A 21633-nucleotide genomic window follows, 5' to 3' on the forward strand; every position below is an offset into this window, starting at 1 on the left:
CATAAATCCCAGACTGGCATCAGTGTGGGTTTATTGTGCTGAGAAGTTTGATACCAAACTTTCCAGTATTCAGTGAGGCCATTATGGAGCTATGGAGTTCGTAATGACAAACTCCCAGACCATATACTCTTTATGGCTACACTGCACTTACAATGTCTAAGAATTGACTTTGACACTGTAGGGGCATATTGCTCAGGCAGCTATGCCCTCACCTGTAGTATAGTGCACCCTGCCTTAGGGCTGTATGGCCTGCTAGAGGGGTGACTGAACTATGCCACAGGCAGTGGTTTGTGAGCATGGCACCCTGAGAGGAATGCCATTTCGACTTTGTCTTTTCTCCCCACCAGCACACACAAGCTGCAAGGCAATGTGCACGTACTGAGTGAGGGGTCGCTTAGGGTGGCATAATACATGCTGCAGCCCTTAGGAACCTTCCCTGGCTACAGGGCCCTTGGTACCAGAGGTACCTTTTACAAGGGTCTTACCTGTATGCCAGGGCTGTGCCAATTGTGGAAACAAAGGTACAGTTTTAGAGAAAGAACACTGGTGCTGGGGCCTGGTTAGCAGGGTCCCAGCAAATGTTCAATCAAAGTTGACATCAACAATAGGCAAAAAGTTGGGGGTGGAGGGGTAACTGTGCCAATAGTGGCATTTTCCTACAATAGGACACTGGGAAGTGGCCTGAATTTAAGCTACCCTGATGCACCGGCGAGTTTCCCCTTGTGGATAAGGTTGAGGAAGGCCCCACTGGAGTCACTTGCATTGGAAACCCTGGAAGGAGGAGGCTCTTTGGTAGTGGTGTACAGGGCCCTGTACAGGCTTGGGAACAGTGACGGGATCACTGGGTCGGTCAGGTGCAACGTACCACACTTCTGATTGGAGCAAGTGTGACATAAGCAGTAGTACCTGAAGGTACATAACCCCAATGTCTGACTGGGGACCTGCACCATAATCCTTTTTTTTTTAATTGATATTTCTTTATTGAAGTTTGTAGCATTCACCATTAGGCAAACAAATTACAGCAGTTAACATTTACAGAAGGTGAGTAAGTTGTCGTTCCACATCTCAATTAACAATGACAAGAATTTGAGATGCAAAATTCACGGCAACATGGAGTTCGTGTTGACAGAGTAATAATGATCAACAACAATATAATTGTCTTTAACAATTTATCGCAACCTGCCCTGTCCAATATCTAACCCAAATAATGGTGGTGATGAATGAACTCTAACAGAAACAGTAACTTCAGTGCCAGGAACTATTGTGACAATTTGTGCTTTTTGAGAGCAAGAAATATTTTTCCTTTTTGCCTATGTTTGTTATAATGTTGAGGGTCTGGAAGCTCCCACAGCAATAAAGTTTTACAAAAACCATGACAATACAAGACACACATTGACAAAACCAAACAACTGACCAATGTCAGATCTATTGGAGTTACCAATGCTTGTTTATTTTCATGTTTCCCACAATCTTGTTGAAAGTGGTTACACTGATATTCAATCATGAATATGTTTTGGAAATGCTAGCATACATAAACACATTTTGCTAAATGATACTTCAAAGAAATGGTACTCAAAATTTCACAGTAATTTAGCAAAACATGTTTTTTCTAGTTGCATGTGTTGTGAGCATTTTATTATGAAAGCAAAGAATCATCAATCTTGCTTTCAAGGTTTTGCACCTACTTGCATCTAATCGGAGAGCATTCTTGGAGCATTATACGTAGATTCATATAGAAAAACTTTGTAAACGTGTGTACACATTTTTTTACTGCACACATTCAGTGGTGCAGTCCGAGTCTACAACATTTGTTTAGAGCATTCACCCTAATAATAAAGGCTTTGCATTAATGAACCATAAATACAAGTTTTAACAGCATTAACATATAGATCCAAACATTAACTCAACTGCAGACAATTCCTTTCCCTGCTCCATTATGAGGTACTGTGAACTGGAAGCCAAATCGTTGTGCTACAGGGGGTTGGGTCTATTTGTCCCAAGAACAAAATAAACATGACAACTTGTTGTCCTTGACCCAAAACAGTATGTCCTAGGCGTCAGGCTATAGGAATTCCACACCCCTGGGTGCTTCTCCGCAAAACAGGACACAGCCTGGCAAAAACCATAGAAGGATGCACCAAAAAATATTACTTTCATACTTGGGTTACTGGTAACAGGCTTTATGGTTTTCCAAGTTTATTGTAATGTTGGGAAACTGTGAAGGGGACTCCTCATCACCTCGTAGGGCCAACGCGACGTGAAATACGAAAAATAAGGTCAGTCAGCTAGATTGCAGGCTAAGTCAGCTATGGACAATAGGGAGAAAGAAAATAAGTTACTTACCTGTAACTGTAGTTCTCCAGTATTGGAATCTTTCATAGATTCACATGCTTGAATCCTTCCCCGTCGTCGAGATGGGAGCCCCCAGTACATCAAAACAGCTATACATACAGGCTACTGCAAAGAAAAAAGGCTTAAGGCCTTCACTTTAGTAGCCTAACCTCATCATTATGAGCAAAAAGACCGAAACAAGGCCCAGCCAATCAGGCTTCCCCTCCCTCTAGAACCCTCCTGAGAGGAGCTCCCTTCCCTCAGATTTTCTCAAGCACGAGTATATGAGTATCTGAAGAAGACAGGAGAAGGTGAGCTTCCCAGGGGAGGAGGGAGGCTCGCATGTGAATCTATGAAAGATTCCAATACTGGCCAGATGTAGGAAGGCATTAGCGCCACGCACACAGCGAAAAAAGCCTTTTGCGAGGCACTAATGCCCTCACGCGATGCAGAAACACATATTGCGAGTCGGTACCGACTCGCAAAATGTGTTTCAGACTCGCAAATAGGAAGGGGTGTTCCCTTCCTATTTGCGAGTCGCACCGCTATGTAGAGTTGATTTGTGACCGCAAAAGCGGTCGCAAATCAACTCGCAGTTACCATCCACTTGAAGTGGATGGTTACTCATTCGCAAATGGGAAGGGGTCCCCATGGGACCCCTTCCCCTTTGTGAATGCTCACAATAATATTTTTTCAGAGCAGGCAGTGGTCCTATGGACCACTGCCTACTCTGAAAAAAAACGAAACTAAAAGGTTTCGGTATTTTTTCTATTTGCAGCTCGTTTTCCTTTAAGGAAAACGGGCTGCAAAGAGAAAAAAAAACTGCTTTTTTGAAAAGCAGTCACGGACATGGTGGTCTGCTGTCTCCAGCAGGCCACCATCCCCGTGAGTGCCTAGACTCGCTATGGGGTCGCAAACTGCGACCCACCTCATTAATATTCATGAGGTGGGTCTTTGCGACCCCATAGCGAGTCGCAGAAGGTGTCTGAGACACCTTTCTGCATTTCCTTTTGCAAGGTGCAAATTGCGAGTCGCTGGGACTCGCAATTTGCACCTCGCAAAAGGAAACCTACCTATATCTGGCCCCTGGTTCCTCCCTGCTTGTTTATGTAATGCATTGTCGTTGTGTTGTCTGTCCGGATGAGAACCGAGGAACCTCTTATTTTTGGGAGAAAAGTGCACAGCGCAAGTCGAACAGCCTTCAATTTGAAGTAATTGATGTGAAAGACTTTCTGGTGCGGCTTCTATTTGCCTCTTACTTGTAGCTGTTGGAGGAAAGCACCCCATCCTTCGAGAGAAGCATCTGTAGTTATCACCCAAGGTGCTTATTGGGGGAGAAAAAAAAGCCCCTTCGCTAAGTGAGACTCTTGAGTCCACCAAGCTAGAGAGAGCATCATGGGCTTAGTTATCCTGATGATATTGTCGAAAGACCCCATGGATTCTGCCCATTGAAGATCTAACTGCTCCTGGAGGGCTCTCATTCTTAGACGACAGAAAGGCACCAGAGGAATGCAGGAGGACATAATCCCTAACAGGGGCTTGAATAGGCGAACTGAAACGTACTTTCTTTTTTGTAAACGCTTCGCGATGGAGATGAGCTTTGTCCGTCTGTCCTCTATAGGGGCTGCCTTGTTGGTGGAAGTGTCCAGTACTGCCCCTAGAAAAGTTATTCTCCCTAAGGGCTAGAAAGCTGATTTTTCGCGATTGACCGTTAGGCCCAGGCTCGTGAATAGCTCGATACAAGCTCTCGTGGACCTCTGCGCCTGAGATCTGGATCTGGCTTTGACCAGCCAATCGTCCAGATACGGGAAGACTTGATGGTTCTGCCTCCTGAGGAAAGCTGCCACTGGAGCCAAGCACTTGGTGAAGATCCTGGGGGCCGACTTCAGGCCGAAGGGCAAGACTTTGAACTGGTAATGGTCTCCGGCTACTGCAAATCTGAGATATCTTCTGTGGGAGGGATGAATAGGGATATGAAAATACGAGTCCTGTAAATCGAGGGTGGCCATGAAACCCCCAGAGTTTAGAAGGGACAGGATGTCTGATAAAGTGATCATACGGAATGATTGTTTCTTGAGATAAATGTTGAGATCCCTGTGGTTTAAAATTGGGTGGCAACTTTTTTGCTTCTTTTGGACTAAGAAGAATCAGGAGTAGTAGCCCTTTCCTCTCTCCCGATGCGGAACCTTTTCTATAGCTCCCTTGAGGAGCATAGACTCGACCTCCTGCCTGAGCAGATGCAAGTGCTTCACCTTTCGAGGAAGGGGAGGCTTCGTAGGGGGGTAGTGCAAGAACTCCACAGTATGGCCAAACTGTATGAGATTTAGGACCCATTGGTCTGATGTTATCTTCTGGGAATTGTAGAAGTAGAGGGAAATCCTTCCCCCTAGTTTTGAACACAATTGAAGGTTTGTAGCCAGAGACGATAGCAAGTCATTGTCTACGGCCTGCCTCTTTTGGTTGTCTTCCAGCCTTTCCTCTCTGAGAAACTCTCGAATAAGTCGCCTGTTGAGGCATCCCTCTTTTGGAATTGAGGACGAAAGGAATGGGATGTCACAGAGACTGAAGGATATCTATAATGCTGAAACCCTGGTCTGTACGATGAGTAGCCACGGCCTCGAGCTCCTCGGAAAGGCTGCCTTTTAAACTGCAGGGTACCCAGGGACCTGGCTGTGTCCGTGTCAGTCTTGATTGACTGAAGCGCATCATCAATGTGCTTCCCAAAAAGGTCTTCACCATCAATGGGAAGGTCAAGGATCTTATTTTGGGTCTAAATGAAGTCGCTCTGAGCCAACCTTGCCTTCTGAGAACAGCAGAACCTGCCATCTGACGGAAAGCCGTAGTAGCGATGTCCATAGCGCAGTCTATGATTTCTGCAGAAGATCTTTCCCCTTCCTGCAAGACTTTCTTGGCTTCTGATTTAGAGTCTTCAGGCAGTTAATCCAAATAGGGCGCAATGTCAGCCCATATCTGCCTATCGTATCTGCCTAAGATAGCCAGAGAGTTAGAAGCTCGAATAATAAGCAAAGCCATTAATGAAACACTTTTCCTATATTGTCTAATCTCCTACCCTCTTTGTCGGGTGGGGCAGAGATTGGTGCTGAAGGGTTCCTTGATCTGCGTTGAGCCGCCTGAGCAATTACTGAGTCGGGTCTGGGATGGCCCGTTAGGCAGGCCGGAGAATCTTCAAGCGCCTTATATTTCTTATCAAGGCGAGGTAGAACTGGGGTGACCGTGGCCGGGTTCTTCATAACTTTAATGCCCTCATTCCAGATATAGTCCACAATCGGCATAGATTTACCGCTCTTTTGAAAAGGCTCCTTAAAATCATACAAAAAACAGTCCATCTGTTTTGTGGGCATGGGCAACTCAAATCTTTTAGCAGCTCTTTCCAGCAGGTTGTGGAAACGCCAATGTCACCTGGAGGGGAATCTACAGGAACCGGAGAGGGAGAGGACGGAGTGGGAATTTGATAATCATCCCATTCAGTTATTGCGTCCGGCAATTCTCCTTCCTCTCTATCATCATCAGAGGAGGAGGACAAATCCTGCATAGGAATGGAAATCGGTGTTTGTGGTGGTCCTTCGGATGTTTGGATTCCTGGATGGACGGGGGTAGAAGGTATAGAGAGTGCAACAGGCTGCTGAACTTCCAAGCCAGCTGGTGGAAACCACCTTCTATAGTCGTCCGACATAAGTTGTAGATCAGCTATGAGTGATCCTGGCAAGGAAACCATCTGCTCTTGATAAGGATACTGGTGTGGTTGAGGGTAGTAAGATTGCGGATCATTCTGGGTGTCCTCCTCCAGATCCTGGCACTTGACATGCAGTTCTGATGGGCTGTGAGCAACCCCGAAAGGTCCCTCATCATCTGAGTCCTCTTGTTCCAGCAGATGCGTAGGTACCAAGGCTAAAACTCTACTTGGAGATGTTACCAACGGTGAAAGGAAAGAAGACTTCTTGTGTGCCTTAACCCTCGTCGAATCGTCGACGGCAACACGGATGACATCGCCGACGGCATTGTCAATGGTATCAGCGTCGCCGACAGAGTCGTCGACATCCATGGAGAAATTCTCGTCGACAAGGAAAACGACGACGTAGGGTCAACGTCGACGGTCTCACAGGCGGCAGCATGGATGAAGGAGAGGCGATGGGCGAGGCAACCATGAACGTGGTCGACGAGGACGTCGTCGACACGATCATCGATGAAGAAGGTAACGCCGTAGAGATTGTAGCCGTTGTAGCCGTCAACGACGATGCTGTGCAGACACCTTTAGACACCACCGTCGACAGTGCTCTCGTCGACGATGTCTTTGACGGTGTCGTCGTTGTAGGTTTTCCTGATGGCCTCTTAAAAACCTGTTTCACCCCGGGAGGCGGTGTTGGAGGCTCAGAAAAAGCTCTCTTACTGCGCTCTGAGGACACACATCTCTCTTTTGAGTGCCTTTTAGAGGAAGCAGAACTCCTGTGAGGAGAACTGGAAGGACTTCCAGGTTTAGAGGACAGCCTTTTTGATTTCTTGTGAGCCTTTCTAGGAACATCTTCCGAGTGAGGTTGAGGAGATCTGCCTCTTTTTTGTAGCTTTCTGGAGGAAGTTGTAGATTCCTCACTGTCAGAAACAGACACTGGGTTAGATCTGGACTTCAGTTTCTGGAGCCAAATTAGTAGTCTACCCTCCCTGTCTTTGAGGGTTTTGTTAGAGAAGGTCCTGCAGACCTTGCAGTCTTTGGCCACATGGTCAGGGTAGAGGCAGTAAATACAGTCTCTGTGTGGGTCCTCAGAGTGAAGCCTCTTTTTCCCACAGGTCTTACAGGCTCTGAAAAGGCTTTTCTTCTCTTTATCTGACATGGTGAATACTTTCCAAAATAGAGTTCTCTTTAGCAAGGTAAGAAGAAGACACCTTACTTGCTGTAGAAAATCCTTTTTCTGAAGAAAACAGCAAAAATGAACTTCTCTGAAGTGTTGACTGAGCAGAGCTCAATGGAGACTCCCTAGCACGATGTGCGGTAGAAAATCTGAGGGAAGGGAGCTCCTCTCAGGAGGGTTCTAGTGGGAGGGGAAGCTTGATTGGCTGGGCCTTGTTTCGGTCTTTTTGCTCATAATGATGAGGTTAGGCTACTAAAGTGAAGGTCTTAGGCCTTTTTTCTTTGCAGTAGCCTGTATGTATAGCTGTTTTGATGTACCAGGGGCTCCCATCTCGACGACTGGGAAGAATTCAAGAATGTGAATCTATGAAAGTTCCAATACTGGAGTAAATACATCATCTCTTAGCAGAGGGCTGCAGATAACTAACTGGTCATGTTGAAAACACTCACATATGTGGGAGGCTGAGCTCCTCGGCTTAAAGGGAGGGAAAACAGTGATCCATCAAAGACCATCAGCCTGCTTTAATATCAGTTCATAAGACACATCTTAATGAGGGGAGCCAAAACAGGATGAGAAATAAATACCCACCTACTTATTACTCACCTGCCATTAAAAAAAACATAAAGGAGTAGTCATGTGTTCCCAAAAGAACATACAACTAATAGTTACCAGTGTGAGAAAAGATACAGGCGGGAGGTTCTTGCTGATCAAAATCCTCTTGAATGTGCACCCTCTCACTGATGGAATTGTGTACTCCCCAAACACAGCGGCAAAAGGGCTTTCTAATTCCCTTCTGCCCATCCTTGCCAAGTTCACAGTCAGGAACACTATTTTGACACAGGACTTCAACTTCATATTGAGCGTCATGTTGGAGAGAGCCAAGTTGGGCACCAGCAATTCTGGGGAATTCTCAAAGTAGCTTAAATTACAGGCAGAGGAACTTGGCTTGAGTGATACTTGGAGGGAGTGACAAGAACACACATTCTACAAGGACATAAGTCAAATTGTAGTGTCATAGCACACCTAAACCATAATCTCAAACCGCCCAGAACCCCCTCCTGGCACACCCTACTTCTTAGGGACCCAGACTTTAAATGAGCTTGCTCAGACACTAGAGGAATGTTTTACAGCAAAATAAAATGACAAATTATCAGCCCTTGGAATCTGGGATTTCCTTTAAAGCAGTAATCAGCGGACACTGCATCACACTCTGGTTAAACCTCCTTAGATAATGAAGGGCTGAATGTCAAAACTTGAAGATGAAATCAAAGAGGTGGAAAAGGAATACCAGGCACACCCCTCTCTTACAAACATGTGCAACCACAACTCCAGGATTAATTAAAAACCATATCCACTATAATGCTGAACTTTCTCTACTGTACCTCAGAAAACATTTATGTATAGCCGAAACTAAAGTAGGTACTCATGTAGCACTTTTGCTAAGAGGCAAAAAGGAGAAAAGGTACATTAAAGCTAGCAAATCCCTTGGGGGAGTGGCTCCTGTTTTAGTCAAACTTCAATAGTTTAGAAAGTTTTCTAACATTTTATACACTGGAGAGGAATGAACCCTGCAATCACAATCTCTAGAGAAATACATCTCCCCAAACTAAATATAAAGTACAGAGAAATCCTATAAGCTCCAATGACCCACAAGAAACTCTGACATACTAACAAAACAAAGAAAAAGAAACAACCTTCTCCGGACGACATTGCCAGCAATTTCTATAAAACCAACTCATCTATATTGACCCGTATACTTGAACCCCTTTTCATCTATATAGCTGATCAAGGTAAAATATTGCACTCAATGAGTGATGGGGCAACAGATGATATTCCCTAGAAAGGAAAACATCAAACCTTATTTTCTGTTCAGAAAATACACAAGAGGCTTGTAGCCAGTCTACATAAGATTTTACTAAACCTAATCAATGCGGATCAAACAGGTATTATATCCTCAAGATGAACCCATGATAACAAAAGACGGACAAAGGATCGGAGAGGAAAAAGAAATCCAACAATTTTGGTATCACTAAATGGCAACAAATCCTCTGACCAAGTGAACTGGTCATTGGAGAACCTGGGCCTTGAACCCGAATACACTTCCATAATAATGGCAGTCTATTACAACCCTACCATTATAAAGCACTTTAGTGGAGTGGGATCCAAGGTATTCTTTTGGGTCAGAGGCACACACCAAAGATGTCAATTTCCTTTTGCTATTTGCCATGCGTGTTGCATACCCTGAGAGAACCAGAAGAACGAGTTACTTACCTTCGGTAATGACTTTTCTGGTGGATACATTAGCTACCTGTGGATTCCTCACCTAATGAATACTCCATTGCGCCAGCATTCAACGGAAATCTTCTTCCTAGCTTCTGCACGTCGACGAGGACGTCACAACTGCCCACGCGACGCCGTCTGACGTCATACAGGCAATAAGAGGTCCTCGCCGACGTGCCGACGTCAGTACCAACATTTTTTACATGCCTGAGAATAATAGGCCATTGAGATGAAAGAACAATTTGCTAAATTTAATGATATTGTAAATAATTACATCATTCTATCCACTCAATTCTTCTTTTCTCTTTTTTTTTTTTTTTAAAACAAATAAATAAACATATGAGCAATATATATACATATGAACATATATACAAAATATATACAAGTCCTCAAAACCAAGAGGAGCACACTCAAGAATTACTTGGTTAGACCAGACAGGCAACGGGGAGGCGGGTGGGACCGTGAGGAATCCACAGGTAGCTAATGTATACACCAGAAAAGTCGTTACCGAAGGTAAGTAACTCGTTCTTCTGATGGATACAACTACCTGTGGATTCCTCACCTAATGAATACCGTCCAAAAGCAGTACCCCACTCGGTGGAGGGTGCCCGAATGGTCAAACCAAGAAATCCTGCAGCACCGACCGTGCAAAATGGCCGTCCCTTCTGACCTCAGAGTCCAAACAGTAATGCTTCGCAAAAGTGTGAAGGGATGACCAAGTTGCGGCCTTGCATATGTCAACCACAGGAACACCCCTAGCCAAGGCCGAAGAGGCCGATTTAGCTCTGGTGGAATGAGCTCTTATACCATCAGGGGGTTCTTTCTTTGCTAAAGAGTAACACATTTTAATGCAAAGAACAACCCACCTGGAGTGTGTTCTCTTGTGGACTGCCTTTCCTCTCCTCTGTCCCACGTACCCGATGAAGAGCTGATCCTCCAGCCTGAAATCCTTCGTCCTGTCTATATAAAAGCTTAACGCCCTCTTTGGGTCCAAGCGATGAAGTCTCTCTTCTTCCTTTGAAGGTTGAGGCGGAGGATAAAACGTGGAAAGAGTAATCGTCTGGGACATATGAAAGGGTGAAACAACCTTCGGAAGGAAAGCAGCCTTGGTCCTCAACACCACCTTATCCCCATAAAAAGATGTATAAGGGGGTTTTACAGAAAGAGCTTGCAACTCACTCACTCTCCTTGCAGAAGTAATTGCAATCAGAAAGACCGTCTTTAGGACCAATAATCTCATGGGGCAAGAGTGCATAGGCTCAAAAGGGGTCCCCATAAGGAAAGTTAGAACCAAGTTCAAATCCCACTGAGGCATAACGAAAGGAGTGGGAGGGAATTTATTCATAAGACCCTTCAAGAACCTAAGTACTATAGGGGATTTAAACAAAGAAGGCTGGTCTGGAAGACAAATAAAGGCTGAAAGAGCAGACAAGTATCCCTTAACCGTAGCCACTGCACAGCCCCTCTGTGCTAAAGACAATGCAAAAGATAAAACATCCGACAAGTGAGCACGTAAGGGATCAATCTGCCTCTCTCCACACCAAACCACAAATTTAGACCACCTATTAGCGTAGATAGATTTAGTGGAGTGTCGCCTGGACGCTAAGATAACATCCACTACATCAGGCGGGAGAGAGAAAGAACTCAGGTTGCCCCGTTCAATCTCCAGGCATGAAGGTGCAGGCTCTGAAGGTGGGGGTGTAAAACCTGCCCCTGCAACTGCGAGAGGAGGTCTGCCCTGAGAGGGAGACGGAGCGGAGGGCATAGTGAGAGTTGGAGAAGGTCCGTGTACCATACCCTCCTTGGCCAATCCGGAGCTATTAAGATGAGTTGGGCCCGGTCTTGGCGTATTTTCCTCAGAACTCGAGGAATCAAGGGTATGGGGGGAAACGCGTAAAGCAAATGGTCGCACCAGGTCATCTGAAACGCATCCCCCAACGGTCCTTGAACCGGATACTGGAGGCTGCAGAATAACGGGCAGTGCGAGTTCTCCCGGGTGGCAAACAGATCTATCCGAGGAAACCCCCACATCTGGAAGATTAGACGGACCTGATCTGGATGGAGCCGCCACTCGTGATAGGCCGAGAAATGGCGACTGAGATTGTCCGCATGTACGTTCAAGACTCCGGCCAGATGATTTGCTATCAAGCAAATCTGATGGTCCTTTGCCCAGGACCATAGTCGAAGATCTTCTCTGCAGAGAAGGTACGACCCTACCCCTCCCTGTTTGTTTATATACCACATCGCGGTAGTATTGTCCGTCAGGACCTGAACCGACTGACCGCGAAGGGACGGGAGGAAGGCCTTGAGAGCCAGACGTACAGCCCGTAACTCCAACAGATTGATATGAAACATCTGTTCTACTGGAGACCAAAGACCTTTGATTTCCAGGTCCCCCAGATGAGCTCCCCACCCTAGAGTGGAAGCATCCGTTATTATTACTGTGGCCACTGGAGGAGCTTGCGAGAACGGCCTTCCTCGGGAAAGATTGCCGTCCGCAATCCACCACTTCAAATCCGTGGCAGCCTCTCTGGAGATCCTCACCAAGCCTTCGAGATATCCTTTGTGTTGAGACCACTGCCTTCGGAGGCACCACTGAAGAGCCCTCATGTGCCAGCGAGCATGCGTGACCAACAGTATGCAGGAGGCAAACAGACCGAGCAGACGTAGGACCTTGAGGACTGGAATGACCGCTCCACTTTGAAACATTGAAACCAACGCCTGAATGTCCTGAATCCGCTGAGGCAGAGGAAAGGCTCGATTCAATGTTGTATCCAGTACTGCCCCTATGAACAGGAGGCGTTGAGAGGGCTCTAGGTGAGATTTGGGCACGTTCACCGAAAAGCCCAGGTCGTACAACAACTGGGTTGTCGACTGCAGGTGATGCAACACGAGCTCCGGAGACCTGGCTTTGATCAACCAGTCGTCCAGATAAGGAAATACTGCTATCCCCTTCCTTCTGAGCTCTGCCGCAACCACCGACATCACCTTTGTGAAGACTCGAGGTGCTGAAGTAAGACCAAACGGAAGGACCGCAAACTGATAGTGCTGCGACCCCACCACAAACCGGAGATACTTCCTGTGCGACTTGAGTATAGGGATATGAAAGTAAGCATCCTGCAAGTCGACAGACACCATCCAATCTCCATTGTTCAACGCCAATAGCACCTGAGCTAGGGTCAGCATCTTGAACTTTTCCTGTTTGAGGAACCAATTCAAGATCCTTAGGTCCAGGATTGGTCTCAACCGACCATCCTTCTTGGGAATCAGGAAGTACCTCGAGTAACAACCTTGACCCCTTTCCTGCTCTGGGACCAACTCCACCGCGCCCTTTGAAAGGAGGACTTGAACCTCCTGTTCTAACAACAGGAGGTGTTCTTCTGAACAATAAGATGGGTGGGGCGGGATGGGGGGGGGGCGGAAACTCCCGAAAGGGAAGGGTATAGCCCTTTCTCACAATGCTGGTAATCCAGGAGTCTGATGTTATAACTTCCCACTTGTGGAGAAAATTCAGTAACCTCCCCCCTACAGGAGTGGAGTGAGTGGGAATTGGTGGAAGCCTAAGGCTGCTTCCCCTGCTGCACCCCTCCAGAGGAAGAGGAAGAGGCAGAGTGCTGCTGAGTTGCTCCCCTTGTACGGACCCTACCCCTCCCACTGAAAGATCTATAGGAGAGAGCAGAGGTGGGTGGCTGGAATTTCCCTCGAAAGGAGGAGGAGGAGGAACCACGACCAAATCCTCGAAACCTCCTAAAAAATCTGGAGGAAGTAGACGAAGTGGCTTGCAAGCCCAGCGACTTGGCCGTGGCCCTACTCTCTTTGAACCTTTCTAAGGCCGAATCCGCCTTGGCACCAAACAGCTTGTCACCATCAAATGGAAGGTCCAGTAGGGTCGACTGCACATCAGAGGAAAATCCTGAGTTACGGAGCCAGGCCTGCCTCCTCGTAACTACAGCAGTGCCCATTGCCCTAGCAACCGAGAAAGTTGTATCCAACCCAGATTGGATAACCTGAGTTGCAGCTTCCTGAGCGTCAGATACCAGGCTTAATAACTCCTGAGGAACCTCTGTGTTCGTTGATTTAATCTCGTCCATCAGGACATAAATGTACCTTCCTAAAATGCATGTAGCATTGGTGGACTTCAATGCCATGCTACATGATGAGAACACCTTTTTGGATGACATGTCCATCTTCTTGGAGTCTCTATCCGAGGGAACAGCTGGAAAAGACCCAGGAGCAGACTGTGCTGAGCAGGAAGCCTGGACCACCAAGCTTTCAGGTGTTGGATGCTTGGAAAGAAAACCTGGGTCAGCCGGTGCAACCCGATACCTCCTAGCCACAGATCTATTGACGGCTGAAGAAGACACCGGCTTCTTCCAGACTTCCATTATGGGGTCCAGTAGCGCTTCATTGAATGGCAAAAGTGGCTCTGCTGATGTAGAGGCAGGGTGCAGCACTTCCGTCAATATGTTCTGCTTGGCTTCAGTTACTGGCAAAGGGAGGTCCAGGAAGCTAGCTGCCTTTCTGATAACAGAATGAAAAGTGGCCGCCTCCTCAGTGTACTCCCCAGGTGATGACAAGTCCCATTCAGAGGAGGTATCTAGGCCACTAGCAGTGTCAAGTCCAAGGAGACCCTCACGAGAGTCCTCGATCTCCCCTTCCTCCAAGGCTTGCCTCTGGTATTCCTGTTCTTCAAGGAGACGGAGAGCAAGCCTCCTCGAGTGCAGCCTCTTCTCTATTCTCGGCGTTGACATGGCGTCACCGAAGAATGACGCCGATCGTCGGATCCGTCAGACGCCAGGTCTACAGACACCATAGTTGTCTTCGGCGCCGAAAGGTGTGAAGACTGTCCCGGAGTCGGAGGAGGTCTAGACGGCGTCATTGGCTGAGAAATCGAAGCCGCAGGAGCCGAAGCCTCAGGAGCTGAAACCTCAGGAGCCGATCCGGGCACCGAGCCCACGTTCCCTAGGGGGAGAAAGGACATAAAGGGTGCCGGTCGAAGTGGAGCCGGAGCACCCATGTTGAAGGCCAAAGGGCCCGAAGGACCAGCCGGTCCACCACCTGGAGCCATCTGCTGGAAGATGGAAAACATCGCATTCAGGAATGCGGTACTGTCAGCTCCAGGGGCCGGGAAAGCCGGGTACTGGGGTGCCTGGTTCGAAGGCGACACCGACGCCGGTCTCGACGTCTGTAAGGACGGAGAAAACATCTGAGGCTGCGGAACCTCAAACACAGAAGGAGGATGGCCCGATGACATGGGTGAAGTCGGTGAAGCCGGAGATGGTAACGGCGTCGTCGGCTGGGGAGTGACAGTGGGACTGACTTCCCAAGTCTTCCGACGTCGAGCCGATGGAGACCTCGACTGAGACCTCTCCCTACTCGACCGGCGCCGTGAATCTCGACGATGCCGGGAGTCCCGATGACGCCGATGAGACTTCGGTGACGACGACTTTCGATGATGTCTCTTCTCCTTCTTTTTCGACTTCGCAAGAAAAAGCTTGGCCTCACGCTCTTTCAGGGCCTTAGGATTCATATGTTGACAAGAATCGCATTTATCAACATCATGGTCGGAACTAAGACACCACACACAGTCAGAATGTGGGTCCGTTACCAACATTTTGCCACCACACTCACGGCAGGGCTTGAATCCTGACTTCCTTTGCGACATTGTAATCTCGCAAAGTAAAAAAATCGCCAAAAAACAAACTGTAACTCTCGATACAGCAACAGTAGCTCCCTCGAAGATAACCGTTTCGAATGGCACGAAAAAAGGGAACTGACGTCGGCGAGGACCTCTTATTGCCTATATGACGTCAGACGGCGTCGCGTGGGCAGTTGTGACGTCCTCGTCGACGTGCAGAAGCTAGGAAGAAGATTTCCGTCGAATGCTGGCGCAATGGGAGTATTCATTAGGTGAGGAATCCACAGGTAGTTGTATCCATCAGAAATCCCTCTTCCCAAGCTGGTTAACTAATTGCAACAACTTAAACTATTACAAAAATAATTTGGACTTAAATACTGAATTTACCACTCCCAAACAGTCAAAGATCTACAAACTATATTCCTCTTCCGATGATCCACCATTTACATTAAATATTTAATTATTAAAAATCAATGAGCAAATACATCGTCTGTACAGAATAACCTATACCTATTTGCAATAACAAATAAAAAAGGTCATTACTATGGTCTAACTTCTGCTTATCGTGCACATGCTGTTTAAATACAATAAAAATGAACATCTTACCAAGGGTACTGTATCTCTTCCGGGCATTACCAATATTGGTTGGCAAAGCTTTCTTCTCCTCTATACAATTTTTTAAAAACTTTTTCTGGACTAGAGCTAAACCCAAAAACCCTCATGAATAATGAGGTACACTAAAAATACAGGAGGCCTACAGCCCCTGAACTTTCATATATACGATATAGCTACACAGCTGAAGATCATCACAGAGTGGTTTAAGTACAGCTCTGATAATTTGTGGTTATGGATGGAACACACTATATTGAGACACAATCTGGCTAAGCACATGCACAGTATATAGGGCAAACTGCAACAACTCAGTTGCAGGCATCAGGGTTTCCAGAATCCTAAGAGAGTACTGCTTTTTCAGCAACTTTCCAGAGACACAGTAGTCTCTCTTGCAGATCCTATAGCTCGGTGTTGTGTTCCGCACAACTGGATTCCTACCTGATTCATTACAAGGTTCCTCCATAGAACTAGAAACATTGAACAGCTGCCAAACAGCCAGTTTGTTCTCTTTTTCTAGATGGATGCAAACAATTCTAAAAATATTGCAGTAAAAGTTAGCAGTATTTGGTTTGGAGTTGGCATTTGCACTGCTGGGATAAAGCAACATCTAAGGTGTGTCAACCCATGTGTGTTGCACTCTTTATGTGCTGGTCGAATCGTTGAATTCCAGCTTCTCAAGATCAGTAGAATGCCTCTTTTTGGCCACTGTCCCACAGACTGAGGATTCTATGGTTTGATGCCTGCGGAGTGGGCACCAATTTTGTGGTCAGGTTGTCAGCAGATGATGCCCGACACAAACAAAATGTAAGCAAATTCATTACTTAAAACCTCTTGCCTAGAGTGAGCATTGCCTTCCGGAGAATGAACCAACAACAAAGTATTTACATAATTAGTTCAGACAGGACGTAATGAAGGCTACCTTAGCTTTAGTTGGACAACCATGGATATCCAACTGCAGAAATAACTCTGCAAAAAGTAATAATAAGGCCAACAGAATATAATATATTTGGCAATTTGGATCTTAAAAGGCAGCCATGCCTCTGTCACCATATACAGCAGAAAGCTGGTCAGAGGACTGTAGTTTCCTACCCTGTTCTAACAAAATTGTAGACAACATCTGACACCAGTGTCGTACTTCTCCAGCTAAGGAAGACCACAAAGGAAAAAAAAAGGAAATCTGCTATTCAAATGCAATTTTGACAGCACGTTTGGGGCAAAAAAGGATGAGTTGGCTGCTCAATCATGTCTCAATGGAAGCCAGGGATTGATTCAGAAGTGGATAGGGCTCTACTGAGCCATGTACGTGTAATGATGACCGGGAATGCCGCATTCCAAGACAGCAATTTATGGACAGTTAAAATGAACCTGAATTGAACAGAAAAGCCCAAGTTCTGATCCCATCTAGCCACTGGCACCACGACAGAGGAAACAAGTTCAATAGAGCAATCAGGTGTTGATTAATAGCCTTGTATACAACGAGTAAGGATCTCATTGCCCAGATCAAGCAGGCTAGGAAATAAAAGGCAGACCAGAAAGCCTCCCTTCCTCACCTTCTCCAGCATGAGTCACCTCCAAAGGCTTTGAGGTCCTGCCCATGCAAGACACCAGATTGTCACATTTCGAATTCCAGTGTCTCACATATGTGTCTTGTCTAGCTGGCCCAAGTCACAGGGACAGAATTAAGGACTTATTGGTGCATCTCCCACATGTAGTGCTAATGAAGGTGAGTGATTCAGCTCTCAGTCCTGATAATGTAGCAGACCCAAAAGAAGATGTCTAGCATATTTCCCATTTTCACAATTCCATCAGCAGTTGGCAAGTGCAAGGCAGTAGGCACACTCTGTTTTCAGATATAGAATAGGGTCATGGATAACACCTGGAAGGAAATCCTTCAAGGCCAGGAACTCAGTTTACATGGTGGAAAAATTGGATCTGTCTCGTACAGAACTTACAAAAAGGACCCTGCAGTAAGGAACCATATGAACTTTGGAAAGTCTGTTAAAACCAGGACTTGCAGTTTAGGCAGACTATAGGGGCACCCCACCAACCTCCTTCCGGGTACCAACCAAATCTGTTTCTCTTCTCACAACTCCTATGCAAAACCATGAAATCCTCAACTCCATACAGAGGATGGACCCCTAATCTCCTCTTGCTGCTTTGTGATACACTTCTCCCACATTCAGGGATTCTGGTTGTAAACAAGGGGTGGTGGGGAGGAAGCTCAAGATAATCCCACATTCTACTCTACTTTCTTCCTATAAACTTTTTAGTCAGAAATACAGGTTATATTTTTCTTTCCATCTCAAGTAGCAGTATCCCCTGATATGTGGGCCTATAGCTTGAACTATTTCTCCTCTCAAAATGGAAGCTAGCTCACAACGTTGCATGTGCACATTACCATTAAATAACATGCTGTTTAAACATGCTAATTAAGTTGAAATCTAACATTTTAAAATCCAAAAGCAGTATTCCATTGTAGGTTATTTAAATATTAAACGTTTGAATTTTTAAAATTATTTTCTACACACATCTATCTAATTCAGAATTAATATTATTTGCTTTACAAAATATGACTCTGGAATATTTATTAATTTTTTGAACTCCAATCGGCTATTTTCAAACTTAATGATTTCGAAGTTCCAAACTTTAAATATTTCAAACAAAATTGCTCAACCTCTTAGCCTAATATAATGATTTTCATACCCCGAGGGACAAGTGAGAGGAAATACACCAAGCCAACAACAAGACTTGTAAGCACAACATTGGACTCAGAGTCGTAGAGATTCAAGCATCCTTTGCTGTCACACATAGGCCCATTGTGCACAATGGATTCCTAGTTATGGAATGCGCAGTTCTTTCTTCTGTTTCAATACATCTCTATATAGCAGCTTCTCTTCAGACTCTCTACCTGTTTCACCGTCTCCCTGAGGTTGTTCAGGTAGATTCTGTTAACAAGTGCGCTGGGAGCTGCTGAGTTCACATCACTGGTGTCTGCCTTCCTTGATTGCTTTTTTTTCTTTTTCCTGCAGTCTTGCCTCTGGGATGACACTGAGTGACGGATCTGCCTTATCTTATTGAAGCAAAAAGACTGCAACGCATCCAGCCCTTCGTCAGCTGCCTCCTCGCCGGCTCCTGTGGGCAGAGCATCAACAGGTTAATCAAGTGAAATATCCTGGCACTTCCAGCAGCATTGGTGTGCAGTCTACTGAGCAATCTGTTACAGGAAATAAAAGGATCAATGCAGCTTCCAAAGCACTGATCATGAATTTGTGTATTATAGACTTTTATGTAGCCCAACAGTCAGTTTCAATGAGCACCCAAGTATCAGTGGAAGGTGGGCAGAAATATTCAGAGTCTGCTCCATACCCCTTCCGTTCATTACTCTTCATGCTTCATGGCAGGGTGTCAGTCTAGTATGATTAAACACCGGTAATCCCCCTCCCCTCCCCCAAAGAAGAGAGGAAAAAAAGATCCCGCTTGCCTATCCCAATTTTACAGAGGGAAATAATTCAAAGTGGAAAGACCCAAAATACTCATTATATAAATTTTACAAACATCATTTTATTTATTTTTTTTGCATTAAATTATTTTCATAAACATAGATTTCTTTGCTGCTGCAATTTCGTATTATCAAAAAAACATAGATACTACAATAAATAGTACAAATTGAAACCACATTTGCCAAAAATGTCCATATATACAATATCATTGATTAATCCTAAAAAGAGCACAACCTTTTGTCCCCTTCTTCTCACTCTTACCTCTATCACCCTATTCATACCAGATCGCACACACTTTACAACACCCAGTTCAGAAGTATTGTACACTCCCCACAACACAGACAGAGTCCGTTGTTCCTTCTCCTCCGGTTATGGTGTCGCCAAAGTGGGTTTAAAAATGGTCCACATATGTTTAGGTGGATTTGCACAATCTCGACCACCTTCTTCAGGGCCACAGAACTGTCTTATACTTAAAAAATAACAGGACGAACAGAGATATGTCCAATAAACAAAAATCGGAGGTCATTTCCACACTACTAAGGAGCATAGCTTCCAAAAAAATATATCAAATTAATTTTTATGTCTTAGACCTCCCAACTCCACAGTGTGTCATATAGTGCACCAAAAATATCATGCATGAAAAACAAATGAAGTTCACCCAAGAGTGAGTGGAGCACCTTTTGTATGTTTGAGACAGCATCAGTTCTACATTTTGCAACTATTATACGCCAACAAACTTAAATACTGTTATAACAACTGGCTTATTCGCCCAATCGAAGATCAGGTAGACAAATCAGGCTTTCATGTTTATTCAATGAAACTTCTAGTCCATGGAAGACTGAAATGAGGGAGGATGGGATCCTTCCTAAAAGGATATCATTAGTAATTAGAAAAAACCTTTATTACATTGATATGTGGAAGATCATGGGCAGGATTGATTGTTGCCATAGTAGCTACCGCAATCACACAGACCCACTTAGTCTTAAACTATTCTGCCCTGAAATGACTTTTACGGCAAGTATGTCTTTTGAGAAACAGGAGACAAAGTAACAACTGCCAATCACTAGGTTAACAGGTTATATGTCAGAATATCAAGGACACAAATATCAACATACAATCATATCTACAACATACTGACTACCACTATATCAAGGTACGTATACAGAGGTAAGCATGGGTTTGGTATTCCTGGCTCTACATCTATGTACCTTGAAGACATGTATATCATCAAAGTGAAGTTAATAATAGTACATTTACACTCACCTACATATACTTCTCTTGACAATATATTGGTAGCTCTTATTCTAGATTTGATAGTTTTGTAATTCCGTGTAAAACATTTGTTTTCTGGTAGTAACCTGTCACAACTGGCAGTTACTAGGGGTTTTACAGCTGGTATCGATCATGTAGGAAACAGTGGATGCAGACTAAGATTCCTGCCATGATGTAGTAGCCTCCTTACTTAGTGGGGTGCCTGACTTCTAGATTCCTTTCCGGTATCAAGGCAATTTCATATTAAATTGAAAGAGGAGACATCCATCTTCCCTAGAGATATTATGAACTAGGCCAAGGACATTGAAGTATCTCAGCAAGGGGAAAGTGTTCAGGCATCAGTATGAATTGCCAGGACCAGTGTCCCCCTGGGTTCTAATGCTCTGGGTTGGTGTTTTAGGAATATGATGACTGGTGCAGTTTCACCGGATGCCAATTAGCAGCAGATGAAATCGTATTCCCCCACCCTCTGACTCTCAGAAATAGGCCCGGCCTGGTTTAGACAGGTCGTAAATCGCAGCAGAAAACAGCCTGTTATCTGGGACAAGAAGCAGGATTTTCATGTGGGAAAGGACCCAGTAACCCCGGTTACCCAGGTTATTCCACTCTAGAATTTAGAGAAGGGATGTTGGCTGAAAATGGGGGAACTGAAAATGATGACTCCCAATATTCCCACAGCAACTAACAGGCGACCCGAAGCTGCAGGTGCAAGCAAAACTGCACTTCAAGGGCCTCATGTAAGGCGCCCGTGGCAGAGGGTGGCCCTGCGCCATCACAAAAGTGCAGAAATGGCCCATATCTAAAAGATACAGTGCATTTCTGTCCTCTCCCCCTGCGCTGATGCACAAATTGCTGCCTAGCGCCGACGCAGGCACCCTTGCACCACGGTGCAAGGATCCTACGTTGCAGGGATGATTGTTTTTGTACAGGAAGGGACACCTTCCTGCACAAAAACAATCACAAGCAGCGTTTTCCTCTTTCTATGTGTGATGAAATTACCTTGCAGAACCACTGTAGATTTTACCTTGGGATTAGATGGTGCTGCATCGGTACGGTGATTGATCATTTTTACGCCCTTTTCCCATTGCAGGCTATATTATTGGCTGCTTCTAACTTTTTATCTGCAGTGTTTTTA

General features: G+C 45.4%; 1 protein-coding gene across 1 annotated transcript in view; it reads right to left on the reverse strand.

Annotated features, from left to right (window-relative positions):
- The window catches only part of C2_1H8orf48 (chromosome 2_1 C8orf48 homolog), a 268634-nt gene that overhangs the window by 121494 nt on the left and 125507 nt on the right, over positions 1 to 21633 (reverse strand). The window contains exon 4 of the mRNA XM_069210512.1: positions 18635 to 18858. Within this exon, the coding sequence (XP_069066613.1) occupies positions 18635 to 18858 (224 nt within the window). The remainder of the gene's footprint in view (positions 1 to 18634; positions 18859 to 21633) is intronic.

This window comes from Pleurodeles waltl, chromosome 2_1, assembly GCF_031143425.1.
Source record: "Pleurodeles waltl isolate 20211129_DDA chromosome 2_1, aPleWal1.hap1.20221129, whole genome shotgun sequence".
NCBI classification, from domain to species: domain Eukaryota; kingdom Metazoa; phylum Chordata; class Amphibia; order Caudata; family Salamandridae; genus Pleurodeles; species Pleurodeles waltl.